Here is a 23,194-nt window from a genome sequence, read left to right as displayed (position 1 = left end):
AAACTCTCCTTTGGGATTCTCGGCGTGACAGTTTCCTGCGCGGAGTAGGCATCCCCAGCGGAGGTCCTGAGCCTTCCGCGCTGTTCTCACTGGAAGCATCTTGGAGCCATCCCTCCGATTGAGTTTCTGCAGGAACTCTTCCTCTCCCCCTGCTGGTTCCTTCCTCCGCATCCGAGGGTCTCTTAGCCTCTGTGAGCCCTTCCACCACCTGACTCTCCGATGGCAGTTCCCTGGCAGAAGGCTTTAATAATTCATTTGGGTGGCATGCATATTTGTGGTACGACAAGGTTAAGGCTCATAACGGCTTTAAAAACCATATTGTCAGGAAAGCATTGTATAATGTTTGGATAAAATATAAAGATTTGTTGGAGAACAAAACTCCAAGGTGGCTGTCACCAATGGAGGCAAAAGCTTTTAAAAAACTTAATATGGACTCTAAATGGCCAAAATATTGTGAAATCCTAGAACAGGAGGGTAATAAGTGGAAATTGCAGAGTTTTGAGAATCTAAAAGATAAAGTGCGAGATTGGCTTCACTATTATCAAATAATGGAGGTCTACAAGTTGGATAGAAAAATTGGTTTCCAGATGGAAAAGTCGAAATTGGAAACAGAGCTGTTAGAAGCCAAAACTAAGAACTTGTCAAAAATGTATAACTTGCTGCTGAAATGGAATACACAGGATGAAACGGTTAAATCAGCTATGATTAAGTGGGCACAAGATATTGGACATAACATTATGTTTGCTGACTGGGAAAGGTTGTGGACCACCGGTATGAAATTTACGGCATGTAACGCCTTGAGAGAGAATATTATGAAAATGAATTATAGGTGGTACATGACTCCAGTCAAGCTTGCAAAAATTTACCACTTATCAGATAATAAATGCTGGAAATGTAAAGAAAATGAAGGTACATTCTTTCACCTCTGGTGGACATGCCCAAGGATTAAGGCTTTCTGGGAAATGATATATAATGAAATGAAAAAGGTATTTAAATATACCTTCTTGAAGAAACCAGAGGCCTTTCTCCTGGGTATGGTTAGCCATGTGGTGCTAAAGAAGGACAGAACTTTTTTCATGTATGCTACAACAGCAGCAAGGATACTTATTGCAAAGTATTGGAAGACATCAGATCTACCCACTCTGGAAGAATGGCAGATGAAGATGACAGACTACATGGGACTGGCAGAGATGACCGGCAGAATCCGAGACCAGGAGAAAGAGACAGTGGAAGAAGATTGGAAGAGATTTAAAGACTATCTTAATAAGTATTATAAAATTAATGAAAGCTAGAATTGACATGGGTTTAAAAATTATGTGGTTTACAGAGGTGTTGTTTATGGAAAAAGAACAGAATTGTTAAAAGCTATGGGAATTAAGGGAATGGATCTGCTGATTAGATAATGAAGTTAGAATACAGAAGGGGGAGGTATGAGGAGGTCGAGGAAATTAGGTTTAAGAAAATAAGGATTGAAACTATACTTGTGTTTTTTTATGTTTGTTTTTCTGTGTTTGTGTATGTGTATGTTGTTTTTTCTTATGGTTGTTTAAACTTTAATAAATATTATTTTAAAAAATAAAAATAAAACTACTGGTAGAGGACAAGGATCTAGAGATCACGCTAAGTGTGGCCAAATTCTGTGTGATTGCCATAAAACTTAGGGAACAAGCTATACTACCAGAATGATTAAGGTTTTAAATGATAATTTTAGGTTATATTTTATTAATCAAGATTTAATATATATTTTTAATTGCCACTATATCTGAATTGTCTCTGTTATACCCAATTGCAATTCAATGTATTCCTGTTGTGTTTTATGATTTTCCTGGTATTGTAAGTGAGCCGGAACTCGTCTGTGACGGTAATAATAAAATTCAATTCACTGTTGCTGTGTGTAGGTTTTATTTTATTTGTTTTTTATCTTATATTTGGAAATGTACATCCAGTTCCCCCCCTTTATTTTTTTGGGGGCCCCCAAGAGAGTGGGGCCCTAAGCTATAGCTTGTTTAGCTTATACGTAAATCCGGCACTGGTCAGGGAGATCCTTTGACCTAAAATAAGAACTTGTCGTGCCTCATTATTTATGGTTTAAGATGGTCTGCTAGGTGGGGGTGCGGTAGGGCGCCTGGAAACACAAAACATTGATTATAGTACAGCAAGTAAATCAAGGTTTCTATAAAGTGTGCCATCTGCAAAGGAGAGTGTTGTGTTGAAAATGGTGTCATTTTGTCCAGATTTTCACTTTGGGGAATATGGCAACCCTACCATGACAGTATGTATAGGGTTGCATGGCCCAAATATTATGCCCACTTACTTTGGATTTAATTTTCCCCAAAAGTCAAGTGAGAGAGAACCCAGGAACTGTCTCTGTTAAACAGAGTGAAGAGTGCGCCTCATTCTGAAAGGCGAGGCTGGAGTGAGTGTTCAGGTGCAGGTTGACATGGCTCTGGGAAGCACTGCCAAAAAATAAAAAATAAAAAATAAAAAATGAATCAGATGGCACAAGAAAGGTGCAATCTATTCTTCTCTTGCTGGTAATGTGCTTTAATAGGGGGACAAATCCAGGAAGGGATTTCAACCACATGCCTTAAAGGCCTTGGAGTCCATACTCATCATACCTTTGTGAAATATACTCAGAGTCGCAAAGTGATTTCATGCTCTTTATTCAGCTCATAGTGGTGAGGAGGAATGAATGAAAGTCCCCTCAAAGTATCTGCTTTATATGCATTATTTACACAATGGGCTGCACATGATTGGCTAATTCCGGAATTCTACTGTAAGCCAATCAGGTTGTGGATTCACTTCTATCTGGAGCATGATTGGGTGGTTCCTGCCAACCAATCATACTGCTGCATTGTTCTAGGACCAATCAGACTGCTGCATTCTGAATCCTATTGTTCTAGGACCAATCAGTCTGCTGCCTTTTGGATCCTATTGTTCTAGGACCAATCAGACTGCTGCAGTTTGGATCCTATTCAACTCAGTACATAACACTTTGTCTCTGGCACAGGTACACACTGCTGTTTTATTATTGTATTGTTGCATAGCACCCCAATCTCAAAGCTGCGAGAGTCCAGGGGTCCCTGGTGCTTACCCAGGGTTCGTGTTTCCTTTGAAAATGAGGCACAGTGCAGACCGTTGTGCCTTTTACACAGATGGTTTATTTGCATGTATATAAAACCTGAGCCTATGATGGAGAGGTTCACAGCATTAACACCCAAAAAGGTCTTGTTTCTCCCATAGCCGCAGCCTTGGTTTCAAAGAGACTTCAAAATTGCTCTATCTTTCTTTCTCCTAGTTTGCTGCTTGACATCTGGCTGACATCATTGCAAAAACTCTGCTCTCAACTCTTGCTCTGTCTGTTGAGGGAGAGGGCTCTACCCATTTTCTGTCTCGCACGGAGCCCCTTGATCCCTCATCATCTCACCAGGAAGCTGGTTTGGCTTCTCTGGGATTTAGGAGGCTTGACTAGCTTTTAACACTTCCATGACCCAGGGATTAGATGGACTTTGTAGACATTAGCAACCCCCAAACGCATAATAATATATTTATTTATTGTGTGCCATTATCACTAGTGGGACTAAAGATGTCTTACAGATTTTGTGTCCATGTTTATGGGGCACAGGTTGAGGAGTGTCAGTTTTGGGGTGAGAAATGTTCCTATTTTCATCTGAGGAATGTTGGAGGATATGCAGTGGCTATTCAACATCAACATGAAGCTATTGGGAACAATCATTTGGAGTTTTGGAGTGAAATGTCATCCATATGTTGAAGATATCCAACTCTAGAATCTCCATTACACCAACTATGGATTGGTGCCTGGATGCTGTGGTGCAGGACAGCCAACAAACTGAGGTTGAACTTTGAAAAACTGGAGGCCTTGTGAATGAGTGATTTCAGGGTTGTGGAGATAGGTCAATTGTTTGGCAGCCTGGACACAGTGGTTCATGCACTGGTAAATTCAAGACTTGATTATGGCAGCATGCACTGGGACTGCCTTTGTATCAGGTCCAGAAGCTGTAGCAAGTGCAGAACTCAACAGCCACACTCCTTATAGCAGCAGCCTACTGGCCATGTGTCGCTCTGTTGCTGAGACAGTGGCACTGGTTGCCAATTTGCTGCCAGGTCACATTCAAGGTGCTCAAGTTTATTTCCACAAGTTCCCAATCAGTTGCTGGGAATTGCAAATGGGGCGAGTGGTGTCGCTGTCCAGTCTTGCTTTTAGGCTTTGCACAGGCACCTGGCTGGCCATTGTGACAACAGTGAGCTGGAACAGCTGGACTGGTTCAGCAGGCTGATGTAACCAATGGCCAGTTGAAGCTTGTGGGAAATCTAAATTTGCCCAAATCTTGATTGCCTCAAAGTGGTGCTCGCCCAGTGTACCTGCTGAAGAGGAGTGGATTCACAGTGTACTTGCTGAAGAAACATGGTTTCACAATTTCTTTCTAAAATCACTAAGCTGATCATTCAGCTGAGTAAGGAAAGCCAAAGGAAAGAAAAAAAATTGGTAAATTATGGAGCCCTTTTGTAATCTATACCAGGAGTGGGGAACCTCTGACATGTGGGCCATATGCAGCCACTGCCTGCCTCTCCACAGGGTCCAGGAGAGGGTGTGTGAGTGCAGGTGGTACATTGTTTCTCGGCTTGGGGTCACAAGGGGGACCTCCGAAAATGTTTGCATATATTGTGTGAAGACTAGCATTAACATTTTGTGTAGAACTACATAAAATCCCATGACACTTCCTCTGCCTGCTTCCTCTTCTGCCAACATGCCCCTGCCTACTGGCCCCCATGGTGAAAGTGCACAAGGTGAGAGGTGAACGACAAGGCGAACCTTCCTTGCCTCTCCTGTGGGTGATGTGCTCCGACTTTTGAGGGGATTGCCATCCGCCTGTGAAGTGTGGGATATGAACCATGCAGACAAACCAACAATGCATTTTTGCTAGATAGGCACATGACTGGAGCTGAAGCCCTGTGAGTTTCTTCCTGTAAGTTTCCTAGAAAGAACTCTGAGAGACACTCCCACTGTGCCCCGTTTTGGGGAGGGTGTGGGCACTTCCTCTCCCTCTTTGCTCTCTCATCATCATTCTTCCAGCAATGTAGAACCATTTGCTTGTCTGAGCTCCAAAGCTTAGACTCCATCATAAGCTTGACCAAAGTATGTCTTTGTAACTGGATCACCATTTTAAGCCCCTCTGGACAAAGCTGCTGTATCTGTTACTCTTCAGCAAGTATTCTGAGTGAGTGAATGTTATCTTTACCTTTTCCAAGCAAGAATCTGTGTGATTACTACTGTATTTTTCGCCCTATAAGACGCACGTTTCCCCCTCCAAAAATGAAGGGGAAATGTGTGTGTGTCGTATGGGGCGAATCCAGGCTTTTGCTGAAGCCTGGAGAGCGAGAGGAGTAGGTGCGCACCGACCCCTCTCGCTCTCCAGGCTTCAGGAAGCTCTCCACAAGCCGTGGGAGAGCTGCGTGAAGCCTGAAGCCTGGGGCGCGCTGAGCTCAGTGCCCCCAGGCTTCGGGCTTCGCGCAGCTCTCCCACGGCTTGTGGAGAGCTTCCTGTTCTGGGGGCTGGGGTCGGGGGAAGCTCTATGGGCCGAAAAATATGGTATTTTAAGGGGGAGAAAAAAGGAAATACTTTTTAAGCAGCAAGGGGATACACTCTGCTGAACTTACAAACATGAGGAAGGGAGGATAATATCTAATAAATACAAATTTTCAGAGCATCAATACACATCTCTACTTGAAGGGCAGCAGGTGATGGCATGACGTGATGTCACACCATCATGTTGTGCTTGTGTGGGGGGGCACCCACATACTGGGGCTCAGGTTGGTGCCTCTGGTCACAGGTGTCTCCTCCTCCTCCTGCAACAGGCTACTCCCTTTCTCCCCTCCCAAAAAAAAAATCCCAGGAGGGGCATGAAAAGGGCAGAGGAGAGATCAGCTGTACCCCGTCTCAGTCATGGAAAAAGCCCTGGAGAGGAGACTTAGGCAGATGCGAGGTGTTTGGGGATCTTTCGTCTTGGTAACTGATTTCATGGAGTAAAACCCACAGGAAATGAGCTGTTGTATTCATTAGGCCTGACACTCTGTGAAAATTGTGTTTTTACTAAGAAAGAGTTAACTCAAACTTTTGTGGAACCAGAAGAAACCTGAGTCCCCCTAAAAAATGGATGCAAAGCTTGCTAGCTCTCTTTAACTGTGAGGCTGAAATGTGTCCCAGTATAGGACTGTGATTGATTAATCTTCCCCAGGAATTTCAAAACAACACTTTAAGAAGTATCTGAATTTGTACAAGAGGGACAGGCCACAACAAACTTTAAAGTAAATACTTTAGAATAATTACATGGTTTTGCAGAAGAGAATATGCTGTACTCATTGATTGATTCTTAAAGAAATTACTGAAGTATTAGCTTTGGTGGGGGTTGCGCAGCACATCTGCTGTGGCACTCCCCATTTTACCTCTAGTGGTGAAATGGGATATACAGTGGTACCTCGGGTTACATATGCTTCAGGTTACAGACTCTGCTAACCCAGAAATAGTACCTCCGGTTAAGAACATTGCTTCAGGATGAGAAAAGAAATCGCTCGGCGGTGGCGCGGCAGCAGCGGGAGGCCCCATTAGCTAAAGTGGTGCTTCAGGTTAAGAACAGTTTCAGGTTACTTGACTTCTACAGAATCAGAAAGGTTTCAGAAAGAGACAGAATTAAATGTGGTTAAAAAAGTAAAATACCTAGGGGTAAACATAACAGTGAAGAACATGAATTTATTTAAAGATAATTATGAAAAATGTTGGTCTGAAATTAAAAGGGATCTAGATGTTTGGTCAAGACTGAAACTTTCCTTGTCAGGACGTATTGCTGCTATTAAGATGAATGTACTGCCAAAAATGTTGTTCTTGTTTCAAACGTTGCCGATTGTGGATAAAATGGAGTGTTTTGGGAGGTGGCAAAGAGATATTTCCAAATTTGTCTGGCAGGGCAAAAAGCCCAGAATTAAGTTTAAGATACTAACTGATGCTAAAGAAAGAGGGGGCTTTGCCCTGCCAGACTTAAAGCTGTACTATGAATCAGCAGCTTTCTGCTGGTTGAAAGATTGGCTACTTCTTGAAAACACTGATGTTTTAGATTTGGAAGGATTTAACAATGCTTTTGGTTGGCATGCATATCTGTGGTATGACAAGGTTAAAATACACAAGGCTTTCAAGAATCATGTTGTCAGAAAAGCAGTTTTTAATGTCTGGTCAAAATATAAGGGCTTATTGGAAAACAAGACCCCAAGGTGGTTATCATCAATGGAGGCTAAGGCCCCGAAAAGACTCAATATGGAGGCCAATTGGCCGAAATATTGGGAAATAATAGAAAAAGATGGAGACAATTGGAGGTTGCAGAGTATGGAGAAACTAAAGGGGAAAGTGCGAGATTGGTTTCATTATGCTCAGATTAAAGAAGCTTTTAAGTCAGATAAAAAATTAGGATTCCAGGTGGAAAAATCAAAGCTAGAAACAGAACTATTAGAACCCAGCTCTAAGATACTTTCAAGAATGTATAACTTGCTGCTAAAACACAGGATGAAACTGTCAAATCAGCGATGATAAAATGGGCACAGGACATAGGGTACAACATTATGTTTGCTGACTGGGAAAAGTTATGGACCACAGGTTTGAGATTTACGGCATGTAATGCCTTGAAAGAAAACATTATGAAAATGATATATAGGTGGTACATGACTCCAGTTAAGCTTGCAAAGATATACCATTTGTCTGACAATAAATGTTGGAAGTGTAAAGAAGCTGAAGGAACATTCTTTCACCTCTGGTGGACTTGCCCTAGAGTGAAGGCCTTCTGGGAAATGATATATAATGAGCTGAAAAAGGTATTTAAGTATACCTTCCTTAAGAAACCAGAGGCCTTTCTTTTAGGCATTGTCGGCCAGAGTGTGCAAAAGAAGGATCGAACTTTTTTTATGTACGCCACAACAGCAGCAAGGATACTCATCGCTAAATGCTGGAAAGCTCAAGATCTGCCCACACTGGAAGAATGGCAGATGCAACTGATGGACTATATGGAACTGGCTGAGATGACTGGCAGAATCTGAGACCTGGGAGAAGAACTGGTGGAGGAGGACTGGAAGAAATTTAAGGATTATCTACAAAAACATTGTAAATTGCATGAATGTTAAGAAAGATGTAAGATTTGTAATAACATGGCTCCAACAAATTAGTAATAAGGAATATAAATTTGAACGTAATTGAAAGAAAAGATAAATTTTGGATTAACAATATTTTAAAACTAAGATTTCAGAAGTGTGAGTTAAATTCTAAAATTTGAGATTTAATATTGGATAATTATATGATATGAATTGAAATAAGCAAACAATTTGCTAGCAAAATTTATGAGTTCAGAATGCAGGAACAAGAGATGCGAGGAAGTCCAAAGATGAGAATGAAATGTAGAGATTTGAAAAGACTATGTTACTGATGTATGTTTTTCTGTATTGTTCAAAATTTTTTTAATAAATATTATATAAAAAAGAACAGTTTCAGGTTAAGTACGGACCCCAGAATGAATTAAGTACTTAACCCGAGGTACCACTGTATTATTTTCCCCAACAAATGTTGCATTTGGTAAAATAACACAACACACATTATTAACCATATATATTTATTTTTGACATGACTGAATGATTTCATTTGCACATGAAAGTCAAATACAGCCTGTCTTTGAGGAGGAGCTTCTAGACTTCTAGAAAGAAAGCCTGGGAGTCCTCAGGCTGAGACCTCCCCTGCTTCAACCACTAGGCCGTCATAAATGGTGGTGTCTTCTGTGGCATCCTCATCCATTGCTTCAGTGCACTCTAATTGAGTGATCTTAAATCCTGATGATTCAAGATCAGTCTCCAGCAACCCCTGATTGTAGTCACACGTACTACTTGTTGCACAGCCTCGGACAGCGCCCATCAGGATGCTTCCTCCTGTTGGAAAAACACACACACACACACACACACACATATTTTTGGAATCCAAAACCCTCTCCCTCAAACTGAAGGGTGGGCAACCTATTTCAGCCCCAGAGCCGTTTTTCCAGTCTGGGTGACCTTCTGGGAGGTCCACAGGCCAATGGAAACATATGTAAAATTAACCTTTACACGACAGGCTATTTTATACATACATTCAAACCCCCCTCTCTGTCCTCCCTCCAGGTAACCAAGAGTTCAGGGGCAACAATCCAGCCAGGCTGAAGCATACAGGTAGGCTATGAAGTGGGGCTTGTGAGGGGTGTGGCCTAGGGAGAGGAGGTGTGGCTAAGGAGGATCCCAAAGGCCAGAGAGAGAGAGAGAGTCCTAGAGGAATGCCTTTGGCCCCTGGGCCTGTGGGTCTCCATCCTGCCCCCTCCAATTTAAAGTGCAAATTTAAAGATGTATTTTTATTGAACAAAATCTATATACCGCTTGATTGCAGTAAAAACTGATAGGGACTTACAAGAAATACTTACATTAGCAATAAAAGCAGTTAAAACCATTAAAACATTTAGAAGATGAAGAGTTTGGATTTGATATCCTGCCTTTCACTCCCTTTAAGGAATCTCAAAGCGGCTAACATTCTCCTTTCCCTTCCTCCCCCACAACAAACACTCTGTGAGGTGAGTGGGGCTGAGAGACCTCAAAGAAGTGTGACTGGCCCAAGGTCACCCAGCAGCTGCATGTGGAGGAACGGAGACGCGAACCTGGTTCCCCAGATTACGAGACTACCGCTCTTCATAGGCGCCGACTCCATGGAAAATTATAAGAAAATTATTAGTTATATTATTAGTTATATTAGTTATATTATGCTTTGTAAAATCACAAAATTATGTTGGTATTTTTTATTTTCCTTGTTTGACGATAGTTACCTTTTAAAATACATTCAGTAATGAGTTAAAACAAATAATTATTACGGTAGTAAAAGAGGCAGCGCGAGTAGTTTTGCTCGGTGCGTGCGACTGGCCCAGCCCCTCTTTCCTTTTCCTCTCTTCTGCTCTCCCGCCGGGCGCCTGAGGGAGAGTTACTTAGCGGTTCTGAGGAGCCGCTGTTGTTTCGGCAGGGGAAAAACCGCCACCCGCGAACCGCCGACCTCCCTCTCTCTTTCCAGACTCTCTCTCTCTCTCTCTCTCTCTCTCTCTCTCTCTCTCTCTCTCTCCCGCTATGGCCAAGGAGGAGAAGAAGCCCTTCAGCCAGTCTATGGCCGAGTGGTGGAGGTTCATCTACAACCCCAACAGCGGCGAGTTCCTGGGGCGAACGGCCAAGAGCTGGGGTGAGGAGGGCGAGCGAGCGAGCGCGCGGGCGCGGGGAAGGGAGGGGAGGGGGTGGCCGGCACGAGGGGCGGTGGGAGGCGAGGCGCGGCGGGCACTTGCCTTGCCCACCACGCATCTCTCTCCTTCTCGGTCTCTCTCCCTCCCTCAGCTGGCGAAGGGGCCACGAGGCGGGCGGCAGCAGCAGCAACAGGCCGGGAGCGGCTCTTAGAAAACTTCCCGGGGCAGGACCCCGGTATGGGCCCCCCCCCCAATATTTTTTATAAGTCGGCGCCCCTGCCGCTCTTAACCACTACACCACACTGGCTCTCTTTTAAACTCTTAAATATAAAACTCAACTGAATGAACAGCAAAAGGGAATAGAGCATGTCCCTATCTGAATAGGCTTTTAAGGTGTTGCTGGGGAAAAAATGGAATAAACAGGAACAGGGTTTCAGACAAGAACTGCAGAAATCACTAGCCCCTTCCCCTGTATCCTCCTCCTCCCATCTCCCTGCACACACATCCCTCCTCCTTGGGCTCCTGCCCATCCCAGACACTCTGTGAGGGCAACGTGGGTCTCCTAATAACTTTCAACACCCTTAATAAACTAAGCATCCTAGCGTCTTTTAGACGAAGCCATGACTGCTAAAAGTGGCATGATACTGCTTTAAATGCATAGTACAGATGGGGCATTAGCTGCACTCCATCATACAAGACTCACCAAACTTCATGAGACCTCCAAGGTAGATGCATTGATCCTCCTCATTTCTGCAGCTGACGGTCTTCAAGCCCTCGCAATCATCTGACAAGATGGAGAAGCAACTCGGGCACTTCAGCCCATTGGGCTCCCTTGTCTCAGTATCAGGCACTGGAAAACAATCACCACACCACACCAACATTGCAGTTAGTCAATGCATTTCTTTTGCAGATGCAAACCACAATGTGCTGTATATGAGGGGTGGGAATTGTACTCTTCCTTCCAAGATGGATGCATACCACCTTCCAGCACTTCTCCAAGCGGTGTGCTTCAGCCATGCTCCATTCATCCAGGGCTACATTAAGGCATGGTGCAAGAGATTTCTGACTGGGGCCACTTTCACAGCATACATTTCAAGCACAGGGATACCACTTTAAGCAATTGGGCTTAGCACTGAGCAGCATTGGGGGGCATTCTGAGAGACAAAATGGCAGCCACAGATGCACAGAAATGATGATAAAATTCTACAAAATGGCCCTCTTCCTTAGAGTGGGAAAGAGAAGGAAAGCTCTTAGTAGTTTTGTCCTTAAAAAACACTTCTGGGAAAACATTTGCTTAGTTTTGGTAAAATCATGCTTTCACCTAAGAAGAAATGTCAGCTAATAAGAGCTATTGTGTGGGGTTTGTTTGCTAATCCATAGCTCTGTGAGGGAATAGGGGTTTTCCAATTAACCCTCAGCACCCTTAAGAAACTACCACTCCAAGAATTCTTTGTCCTAGTGTTGTTATAGTGTTTACAATAAAAACTTACACCAGGGTATTGGGAATGCTAAGGTGAACCACAAAATGGTGCCTCCTCCCACCAAGGAAGGGGGGGTGAGTGAAGGTCTACATCAGGAACACAGGAATGTGAACATCTACATCAGAAACAAGGGTGGGAGGAGACCAGAGTTCAAATCTGGACTTGAGCAACAACACTTGCTGGGTGACCTGGGGCCAGACATTGCCCCTTAGTCTCACCTATTTTACACGGGTGTTTGAGGCTAAAATGGAGAGCATGAGGGCTCTTTGGAGGAAAGAGTAGGGATGTAAATATCAGAAGCTGCTGCAGGAGAGGGACTGTGAGTAGCATCACACAAGGAATGTTTCTAGGACTAAGGTAAAACTGAAGCTCCCTTATAAGTTTTGCTCATGTATGCTGCATGCTGTTCAATTAATCTTGTTATTGATACATGGTTTTTGGTTTTGTTGTATCTGCAGTCTTTCTTTTACTATGCTATGTTGTTAAATAATGCAAAGATCCTCTTAGAAAGCCCTGTTCCCGTTGGCGAAGGCAGGAGCCCATGTTGCAGATGTTTGTAGAAGGGCTGGCCAATCCACAGGTATCATACTGCTTTCTCACTCTCTGGATAATCACCTTGTCATGGTGAGTGGGTTTGCACGTTCTTATGACTTGAGTGAGCGAAGCCGTTGCGAATTTCGTACTCCCAGCAGGGTCACCCAAGGCAGTAAGGTCAAAGGAATGGAGCTAGAGAAAGAATGATCCCAAAAAGTCCACAATGGCAGAACAGGCTGATGATTACAACTGGTATGTTAGAACAGCTGTGAAGACAGATGAAGGCTGCAGCAGATAGCAATTTACCGGTTCATTGTGACTACTCATGCCATCGGAACAGAGCCCTACTGGGAAGATTGTGCCTTGGTCAGCATGCACTGATCTACACACATAAAACAAATTCACACACAGGGGTCTTCCAAAAACCCATCCGAAACCCAAAAAGTCCCATGGCGATTGGCAAATGGTAATGGGGCAGGATTGTGAAATCTGGAAGTCCTTACTCATGAACCGGCACATGGGCAGTGGATACAGATTCAGTCGTTCTGACTCAAGGAACGAGGCAGTTGAGTAGAAGGAAAAGGAGGCTACACTTTCTTCTGTAACAAGAACATCTGATACATGGGGTAGGCTTAGCTATCAAAAATGATCTTGTGAAGCTCCTGTCAGAAGTCTCTAACGGTAATAATGAGTGACTCTCAACCTCTCAAATAAAGCTCACCAAAAAACCAACAGGCCACCATTATAAGCACTCATGCACCAACACTGGATGCTGATGAAGGCATTAAAGAAAAATTTTACTCTCAGGAACTATAAGGAAAATAAACTCCTCCTCCTGGGTGATTTTAATGCAGGGGTTGGGCAAGATTTCGATCTGTGGCCTGGGACTATTGGAAAAGAAGGAATTGAAAACAGCAACAGAACAGAATCTTACTTTTGACAATATATGCAGCGCACAACCTTGTTATTACCAACACACTCTTTTGACAGAAAAAATAATTTTAAACTTAATGGTGGCATCCTTGATCAAACCACTGGCACCTCTTAGACTACGTCATCGTCTGTGCTAAAGATCGCCATGATGTGCTCCTTACCGGAGCTATGACGAGTACTGACAACTGCTGGACAGATCACCGACTAATACACTCCACGATGGCTATCAAATTATACCTTAACGCCGGCTTCAAGGAAGGAAACCAAGGCACAAAATGAACACTCAAGTCTTTCAAGATCCCATTAAGTGGGATTGCTTCCAAATGACTCTTAAGGAATCTGCTTTCAGAATTCCCTGATAAAATCGATGTACACTGGATCAAGCTAAAGACATCCATTATTGCAGCCTGTGAACAAACTAATGAATACCAAACCAAGGAACACCAGGACTGGTGTGGTGTTATTCCTATCTTCCTCTGCACCTGAGGGTCTCAGTATGCAATTCATGGTAGCTCACTAAGCCAGGCTCCAGCTCAGCGCAGCTTCCAGCTTTGGGGTTCTTGGTTCAAATCCCAACTCTAGCTTCTGCCTCTAGTTTGAACAGGATGGTGATACAGGCCTGCGTCATCAGTTGGTGTAAACCAGGAGCCTAGCCGCGGCTTAAAGATGGAACCTTTGTATTAATTGTTTCAGTGAGGGCCACATTTCCTTCAGGGCATTTTTTTAAAACTTTTTATTCTTTGCACCACCTGGTTCTTCTCCCCTTTGTGTAGATAGTGCTCCTCTATAGCTTAGTAATTAGGTGGCACTGGAGCCCATTGCATCAACTATATCTATCTTAGCATTTGCTTTAACCTGAAGATATTAATTCCCTGAATGCAAACCTAAAAGAAATCAGTTCCTTCCCATACAAGAAGGACAGAGGCCTGTCCCACTAAAAATATCTCTACAAATGCAAATGCATCAATGAAAATGGGTCACTCTAGGTTTGGGGGCTAGAACTCTGGGAAACCAATGAGGCAGTGAGTTGTAGTGTTTAGAGGGTTGGACTAGAAACTAGGAGACCAGGGTTCAAATTCCACTGTAGCCATGACACTTGGTGAGTGGTCTGGGGCCAGGAACCATCTCTCAGCTTAACCTATTTCACTGGATATTTTGAGGTTAAAATGGTGAGCGGGAGCTCAAGCTTTTTGGAGGAAAGCATAGGATGTAAATACCAGAAGATGCTGCAGGAGAGGAACTGAGGGTAACATTATGGGAGGGGTGTTTCTAGGACTAAGGTAAAACTGTGACGCTCCCTTGTATTTCTTGCTAATAGATGCTGTATGTTGTTCAGGTAATCTTCTTATTGGGATTTTGGGTTTTGTTCTATTAGTTCCCGCCACCCCCATACTATGGCTCCAATGCTTCCCTGCTGGTTCCCTCTGTCTGTGGCTCCTCCCTGTCCCACCAGTCTGAATCAGGTTTGAAATCTTCTTTCCTAGTGTCACCCTCAGGCACCTCCTGGAGCGACTGGCTGCCACCGCTCCTCCTTGTCTAGCCAGTCCCAATAATAATAATAATAATAATAATAATAATAATAATAATAATTATTTATTTATACCCCGCCCTCCCCAGCCAAGGCCGGGCTCAGAGCGGCTTACAAGCAATAATAAAAACAAGATGAATGATTACAAACTTAAAAACAAAAATAAAATACAACATTAAAATAATGGAACATTAAAATCTTAAAATGTAGCCTCATCACAGGAGGAGAAGGAAAAGAAGAAAAGAAAAGTAAGAGAGGGAGGGAGGGAATCAAATTGGCTCCAAGCCAAAGGCCAGGTGGAACAACTCTGTCTTACAGGCCCTGCGGAAAGAAATCAGATCCTGCAGGGCCCTGGTCTCATGAGGCAGAGCGTTCCACCAGGCCGGAGCCAGAGTTGAAAAGGCCCTGGCTCTGGTTGAAGCCAATCTAACTTCCTTAGGGCCCGGGACCACTAGGGTGTTGTTATTTATGGACCTTGAGGCTCTCCGTGGGGCATACCAGGAGAGGCGGTCTCGTAGGTACGAGGGTCCTAGGCCGTGAAGGGCTTTAAAGGTCAAAAGCAGCACCTTAAATCTGACCCTGTACTCCACCGGGAGCCAGTGCAACTTGAAAAGCACTGGGTGGATATGCTCCCATGGCAGAGACCCCGTGAGGAGCCTCGCTGCAGCATTCTGTACCCGCTGGAGTTTCTGGGACAGCTTCAAGGGCAGCCCCTCATAGAGCGAATTACAGTAGTCAAGCCTGGAGGTGACTGTCGCATGGATCACTGTGGCCAAGTCAGGGCGGGAAAGGTAAGGGACCAACTGCTTGATGCGGCGAAGGTGGAAAAATGTCGCCTTGGCTGTTGCTGTAACCTGCACCTCCATGGAAAGGGAGGCGTCAAGGATTACACCCAAACTCTTAACGGAAGGCAATGGCACTAATTGGGCCCCCGCAAGAGAAGGGAGTTGGTCCCTCATCCTCATGCCATCCCAACCTAGCCATAGGACCTCTGTCTTCGAAGGATTTAGTTTCAATCAGCTCCCACGAAACCATCCAGCCACAGCTTCCAAGCATCTGGTCAGTGTGTTCGGGGTCGAGTCGGTGTGGCCATCCATCAGCAGATAGAGCTGAGTGTCACCAGCATATTGGTGACAGCCCAGCCCAAAGCTCCGGATAATCTGGGCAAGGGGGCGCATAAAGATGTTAAAAAGCATCGGGGAGAGAATTGCGCCCTGCGGCACTCCACACACCAAGGAGTGGCGCGACGACATTTCCCTCCCTAGTGCCACCCTCTGTCCCCAACCAGAGATAAAAGAGCACAACAACTTACGGGCTATGCCCTGTATCCCCACATCTGTGAGGAGGTGGTCCAGAAGATCATGATCGACCATGTCAAAGGCTGCTGACAAATCTAAAAGGATCAGACCTGCCTCGATCCAGTTGTCTACGGAGATCATCTGTTAAAGCAACCAGAGCCGTCTCTGTCCCAAAACCAGGACGGAAACCAGACTGAAATGGATCTAATGCCGATGTTTCCTCCAGAAACCTACCAAGCTGTTCAGCAACCGCTCTCTCAATTACCTTACCCTGACATCAGGATACTGCCAAAAACTTGTTTGTCTTTCTTTGACCTCTCTCATTACTTGAGTTTTGTGAGATCATCTTTCCTGATGATGATACTTACTTTCAGGAGGTCCGCTGTTGCACATATCTGTCTTGCAGCAGGAGAGCTTGTTGCGCAAGTATATTGATGAGGTTATGGAGATGCTGGAATAGTCTGCATCACACAACTCTGTATCGATGCAGGACTTGAGAACCATTGTTGACCCCAAAAGTGCTATAAAAGGAAGAATTGGAAAAGGAAATAACTAGACCTGGAGATAGGGCTGGTCCACCCATGAGGCAAGGGTTGACAATCACCTTATGTGGCAGCATCCAGAGGGGCAGGGGATCTGACCACCAAGAAAAGCATTGCCTGATGCTGCTGCCTTTGAAGCTGTGATGTGATCCTTGGAGGCAAGATCTGCCACCTCCTCCTCTCCCCCATTTGAGCCACCCCATGTCCCTGTTGTTCGTGGCAGGGACCTTGGAGCTCCTTCCTTTTTCTTTTTTAATGTAATGTTTAATAAAATTTCTTTTTTCCTTTATAACAACCAAATAAAATTTCCTCATCACATATATGTTTGCTCAAATTGAGCATTGACTTCCTCCCGTCCCCCTCCCTGACTTCCATATGCAATCACTTTTATTTTCTCATTTCTAAATCACCCTGTTTACTTTACTTCCATACTTAAAAGACTTACTTCTAATATTTATATACAGGTATCAAATCATAACCTAACAAAATATTTTAAATCAATCCTGTAAATGTTTTAAAATGTTTGTAATGTTCATTCATATATTGTACAAATTAACTCCAGTCCTTTTCAAACACTTTGTCTTGCTGGATTCGGATTTCCCCCGTCAGTCTCGCCAGCTCGGCGTATTCAATCATCTTTGTCTGGCATTCTTCAAACGTTGGAAGTTCCAGCTGATTCCATTTCTGGGCTAAAAGTATCCTTTCTGCCGTGGTAGCATACATAAATATATTTATGTCTTTGGGGGAATTTTTTTCACCTATTATCCCTAATAAAAAAGCCTCTAGTTTTTTTACTAAAATTATTTTTGAAAATCTTTTTCAGTTCATTATATATATATATAACATCCCAGTAGGCTTTAATCTTAGGACACATCCACCACATATGAAAGAAGTTCCCTTCCCTCTCCTTGCATTTCCAACATACCTTATCTTGAGTTCTATGCATTTTAGCAAATACCACCTCGGAGCTCCTTTCTGAGGCTCCAACCGCCTCACTGGTGCCCATGTGGGCACACTGCCTCTTTCCTTCCTCAGGCTGCAAAGCCACCCTACCTCTGCCTTGCAGGGCTGTCTGCACTGCTTGGTTGCCTTCGACTGGCAGAGTGGGCTCCGTCTTTCCTCCTGTGCTGAAGAAGGCAGCCAGGTGGCAGCCAAGAGCCTGCACTCCATCCAGGTTCTTGCAGCTGGGGAGGGGGAGCACTTTAACTGAGTCCCCGCCCCACTATTGGCTCATGTGAGCCATTGGTGATTTGGGGTTTCTGCAAAATTGCTTGGCTGAGGCGAGGGTAGTGGTGTGCTCTTAACCCAAGCAGTTTAAGGAGAGAGGGAGGAATAATCTTTATAAGCCTCATCATGCAGCTTGTTTCTCCCACTGCCAGTATGAGAGACAGACCATGATGGTGATTTCACTCAGCGATATATCTTTCATGAAACTGCCACCCCTCCTGAGTCCCTCTGCCTCCAGCTGCAGGCTGCAGCTTGTTTAGTTTTTCCTCAGTGTGCTGGGTGCTGGAGGCAGAGGGACTCAGGATAGGCAGGGTTTCCCCCACCGATTTACTGCTGAGTGAAGCTGTCATCATGGTCTGCCCCTCATACCGGTCCTGGGGTGATGTATCAATAAATCGCCCAGGCTGAATCTTCAGTCACCCTTTCTTCCGGGTCTGTGGGGTGGGGTTTGACTCAGGTATCCAATTTTGTTGAGCAGGCTCTTTCTACTTGGAGCAGAAAGAGATTCTCCAGTTTTATCTATTTGTTGAATGTGAGTCAGGACTGGAGTACCTTTGGCTGTCCAGAGGTTTCTACCACCCTTCTCCTTATTGAATGGGATCAGTTCAGGAGGCTTCATGGGAAGCAATTCATGAATGAAATGTTTTGTGGCTGCCCAGGTAACTGGACAGGGTGGATAAAAATCCATTGGTTTTTTTTAAAAAAAAAAAATCAAAATGATCAGATTTTTTAATTTAAATCAGATTTTTTCAATTTAAATTGGACCTTTTTAATTTAAATTGGATTTTTTTTTTTAAAAAAAATGCTTTTGGAGGGAAAATCTTACATTATGGTCCAAAGGCTATCCTCGTCAGGAAATAAGGATTTGTTTAAAGTTTTTCATATGTGCTATAACTCCCTCCAAGGTATTTCTTAAAAAATCATTTAACCACATCAGTTAACAAACATGGATACATATGCTATAATGTTATTGTTTTAGTTAAATAAATTGTTTAGATTGTTATTAATGAAATGATTATTTTTCTCCTTTCAGTAAAGTACAGTAGAAAAGTTATCCAAATATAAATAGTTAACTTATTAAACCTCACAAAAATTTCATAATTATCTGTGAATGTATTTCTAATAGTATAACCAAATCAGTAATTTTTGATATAACTGTAAAAACTACTCTGAAAATTTATTATTCAAAAACGGAACCTTCATCTCGTAAATATTAAGATTATACCAGCAAGAATGAGTCTTTCTGTAAAAAAATAATAATTAAATCAAGTTTTAATGACTAGTGATTTAAATCATGATTGAAATTGATTGATTGAAATAAATCCACCCTGTAACTGGATCAATGAGAGTCGGTGATGGAGCTCATAAAGGGAGCATGTACCACAGGCAATTAGGAAGGGGCAATATCTCAGTGTCAGTTTCTCTTGGTTTCTTATTTTAAGTTCATATCAGTTTCCAACTCTCACCACCATCAACATTTAGTGTGAATGTTATTTTCACTCTTAGGCCCTATCTGCAGGGTCATACTGATTTAAGCAGTTATGGTTTCCCCCTGACAGACTGACTCCAACTACAAAAGCTGTTGTAGGTTCTTATATGCACACTTTACCTTAGTATGTGCATTTGTCTATTGGTTACATGGCCGCAGAACTGAATTGCAAAAATGGGAGAAGGGCAGATTCTGAAGGATGGCTTTGTTTTGCTCTGCCAATTGAGTAAATGTACCTTTAAATATGAACTGACTTAAATTTCTTCCCTGCTCCTACAGGCAATGCAGAACCTAGAACACTACTTTATGAAAAGTCATGTTCCGTGGCCTGTGGCTAAGATATGGCCTTCGAAAGTGAGTCAGGGGGTTTACGTTTTGGTGATCAAAGAGGTTGAAAGTTCTTCTCACTTACACAGTTTGCCAACTCCACGGGAAGAGAAGCACGACTGGTCGCTGGACTCGTCACACTCCTCAATGGTGGCATTTTTGCAATCTTTTCCTTCATTGAAACAAGACTCACATATCAGAGATGCCACTGCAGACAGGGGGGAAATGGATTTGGAAAACATTAGTAACTGTGTAGGAGGAATAGGTCTGTGTTAAGGTACATGAACACAACACTTTCTGCTACAAACGCCATCTTACGAGAGGCAGCAAAGGCTACCAACTTCGATAGCTTCAAAAGTGGACTGGATAAATTCATGTTTACCATCCTCTATTGATATATTTTTTCCTCCAACATTGGAGGCACTATTTGTCTGAATACTAGTTACTGGAAACTGCAGAAAGGGAGCTGTTACACTCAGATCTTTCTTACGGGCTTCCCATAGGACCCATGGCAAGAACAAGATACTAGACTAGATGGACCATTGTTCATCTACATAATGCTTCCTATATATATTCCTTCAGTAGATCTTATACTCTGAATGGGGGTGGGCCTTGCATAGACCAGAGAATGATTGTCCAAGATGGCTCCTGCAGGCTGAGGGAGAGGACCAGTAGGAGAAGGTGTGGGGAAACCTTTAACCCTCCCGAAGTTGTTGTACTACAACTCCCATCAGCACCAGCAAACATGACAGACTCTGGTAAGCACATCTGGTACCCCTGGGACCTGACTCCACTCAGAGATTGGGGCCCTGTGTAAACCAGTAAACTAAAAGATTGCATGGGGTGGGGGCACGATAATTCCGCTCCAAAATAAAAGGTTAACAACTTTGGTTGGCCCTTTGGTCAGCCCCCACGGTTTTTCTCTTCATCAAATCTGGCCCTCTTTGAAAAAAGTTTGGACACCACTGCTTTAAATTTAAGCTAGGATTCTGGTTTATTGAAGAGTGAACTACAGTGGTGCCTCGCAAGATGAAATTAATCCGTTCCGCGATTCTCTTCGTCTAGCGGTTTTTTCGTCTTGCGAAGCAAGACCATTGACAGCTTAGCGGATTAGCGCTATTAGCGGTCTAGCGGCTTTTAGCGATCAGCTGAGAAGCGGCTTATCAGCGGAACAGCTGATAAGCCGCTTAGCGCTTTGGGAAAGGGCGGAAAAAAGCGGAAAAACCCCCGCGGGAACTCGCAAGATTTTTTCGTCTTGCGAAGCAACCCCATAGAGAAATTCGTTTAGCGAAGCGCCTCCAAAACGGAAAACCCTTTCGTCTAGCGGGTTTTCCATCTTGCGAGGCATTCGTCTTGCGGGGCACCACTGTACTGCCTCTTTTGCTCCCCCAATGTACTTGGGGATGTCACACCTCTGTATGCATTTGGTAAAATAAAGATTTACTATTGAGAACAAAGTTTCAGGAGGAAGGGGTAGAATTTGAGTGGACGATGAGGGAAGCAAACAGGAAAAAAGTTCGAGAAACATACTCTTTGTTGTAGATGAAACCTAGGATTCTGGTTTATCCAAGAATGGGCAACTGCCCCCATTGCTCCCCCAATGGACTCTGGGATACTGCACCATAGCTGTCAAGTGTTCCTTATTTGAAGGGACAGTCAGTTATTCCAGTGCCATGTCCCGCTGCTGTCCCTTATTGATAAAAGGTAAAGGTAAAGGTACCCCTGCCCGTACGGGCCAGTCTTGCCAGACTCTGGGGTTGTGTGCCCATCTCACTTAAGAGGCCAGGGGCCAGCGCTGTCCGGAGACACTTCCGGGTCACGTGGCCAGCGTGACATCGCTGCTCTGGCAAGCCAGAGCCGCACACGGAAACGCCGTTTACCTTCCCGCTGTGGTAAGCGGTCCCTATTTATCTACTTGCACCCGGAGGTGCTTTCGAACTGCTAGGTTGGCAGGCACTGGGACCGAGTGACGGGAGCGCACCCCGCCGCAGGGATTCGAACCGCCGACCTTTCGATCGGCAGGTCCTAGGCGCTGAGGCTTTAACCCACAGCGCCACCTGCGTCCCCTTATTGATAGATGTCCCTTAAATTTCAAAGGAAGCAGCTCCTCTCCCTCCCTCCCTGCCAGCCAGGGAGGAGGGAGGTTCCAACTGTGTTGCTTGGCTGTGTTGCTCACCCAATAAGAAGTCTAAGAACGACTGGGGGGGTGGTGGAGCTTGCATGCCTTGTGTGTGGCTAATTAATGCAAGCTGAGGTTTTTTTTTGAATGTTGGATGCCATTTTGTTGCACGTGCTGCTGCAACCTTTGCAGTGCAAAGCCAGGCCAGGGAGCCATCTTAAGTTGAGGCTGCATAGGCCTTGTGGTGCATGTGATTCAGATTCTATTCAGTTGAACCTCTGGTTACAGAGTTGGTTGGACAGTGTTCTCGAAGCTACCAGCATGAGTTTGACCAGACTGCAGGAGGACAGGAAGACTGGAGTGCCTGGAACAGGTGAGGCTGCAGGTCCCTTATTTTGGCTGCTGGTCCCTTATTTTCAAGGCTGCTGGTCCCTTATTTTCAAGGCTGCTGGTCACTCATTTTCAAATCTGTAAGTTGACAGCTATGCTGCATCTCTCAGTATGTATTTGGTTAAATAAAAACAAATATTGGGAACAAACTATCCTGATTGAAGATCCCTTGTAGCTTGACCATATGCTTTATTCCTCTCCCTTTCAAAGGAAGCACAAGTCCTTGTTCCTTTCTTCTCCTGCTTTAATGGCTGACCCCCCACTTAGTTCCTTCCTGGAAACATGATGAACTGCCCAGCAGCTGTGGTTCTGCTCACCTGGATTCAGAAGGGTCAAGAGGAGGCAGGAGATCAGGAGTGTCGTCATCATTCTAGAGAGGTGAAGAGCCAAGAAGGAGCTCGAGAACAGCACTGGGCTGAGCAAGGAATTGAGGCTTAGGTGGAGGAATTTATAGAGGATTGCAAGGAGCACTTTGCCAGCACCAAGGAACAATGGATTCAGGGCAGTGCAACAAATTGCCAGAATTCTAATTGTGCTATACCATAATATAAAGCACAGTGTTGAAAAGCAATTAAATCTCTTCCCTCTTCCCCCTTCCAAGAACTCCAAGGACACGTCCCTCCTAATCTGTGCCAGCGTCAGTTTCACCATCCTGGATGTGGGGAAACAAGTCCCCTCAGGTTACAGCCCTGAAATTGGATTAGGTTTCTGGAAGCCAAGGCAGTTTCCCTGACAGCATGAACTTTTTTGAAAGGGGGACAAATGTCTGTCAACAGTTTCCTTTTTGGTACAGTAATAAAATGCATAGTGACCTGGATCCCTTCACTCCCATTAAATGCAGTTGCATTTGGGGTAAATCAATCTCTTCCCCCTTCCAAGAGCTCCAAGGACATGTCCCCCCTTTAACCTGTGGCACCCTCAATTTCACCACCCAGGAAGTGAAGCCCCATCAGGTGACTCCAGAATTCAAAGCTCAGCAGTGAAATTGGATTAGATTTCCAGAAGTCCCGGCAATTTTGCCAGATTTCTCTGAT

At 44.2% G+C, this 23,194-nt stretch overlaps 1 protein-coding gene across 1 annotated transcript; it reads right to left on the bottom strand.

Annotated features, from left to right (window-relative positions):
• Window positions 1-8,729: 8,729 nt before the first annotated feature.
• Window positions 8,730-22,627, bottom strand: LOC309346115 (phospholipase A2 inhibitor and Ly6/PLAUR domain-containing protein-like). The gene is made up of 4 exons (XM_081869815.1): window positions 22,478-22,627; window positions 19,737-19,859; window positions 10,996-11,142; window positions 8,730-8,976 (listed from the first exon to the last, which is right to left on the bottom strand). Exons 1-4 carry the CDS (start codon window positions 22,527-22,529, stop codon window positions 8,771-8,773), a joined length of 528 nt encoding a protein of 175 aa, XP_081725941.1. The 5' UTR covers window positions 22,530-22,627; the 3' UTR covers window positions 8,730-8,770.
• Window positions 22,628-23,194: the final 567 nt, after the last annotated feature.

Source organism: Podarcis erhardii (assembly GCF_964252035.2).
Source record: "Podarcis erhardii genome assembly, chromosome: 7".
NCBI lineage: Eukaryota > Metazoa > Chordata > Lepidosauria > Squamata > Lacertidae > Podarcis > Podarcis erhardii.
Note: the sequence above shows the minus strand (reverse complement) of the source record. Positions and strands in the feature narration are given on the sequence as shown.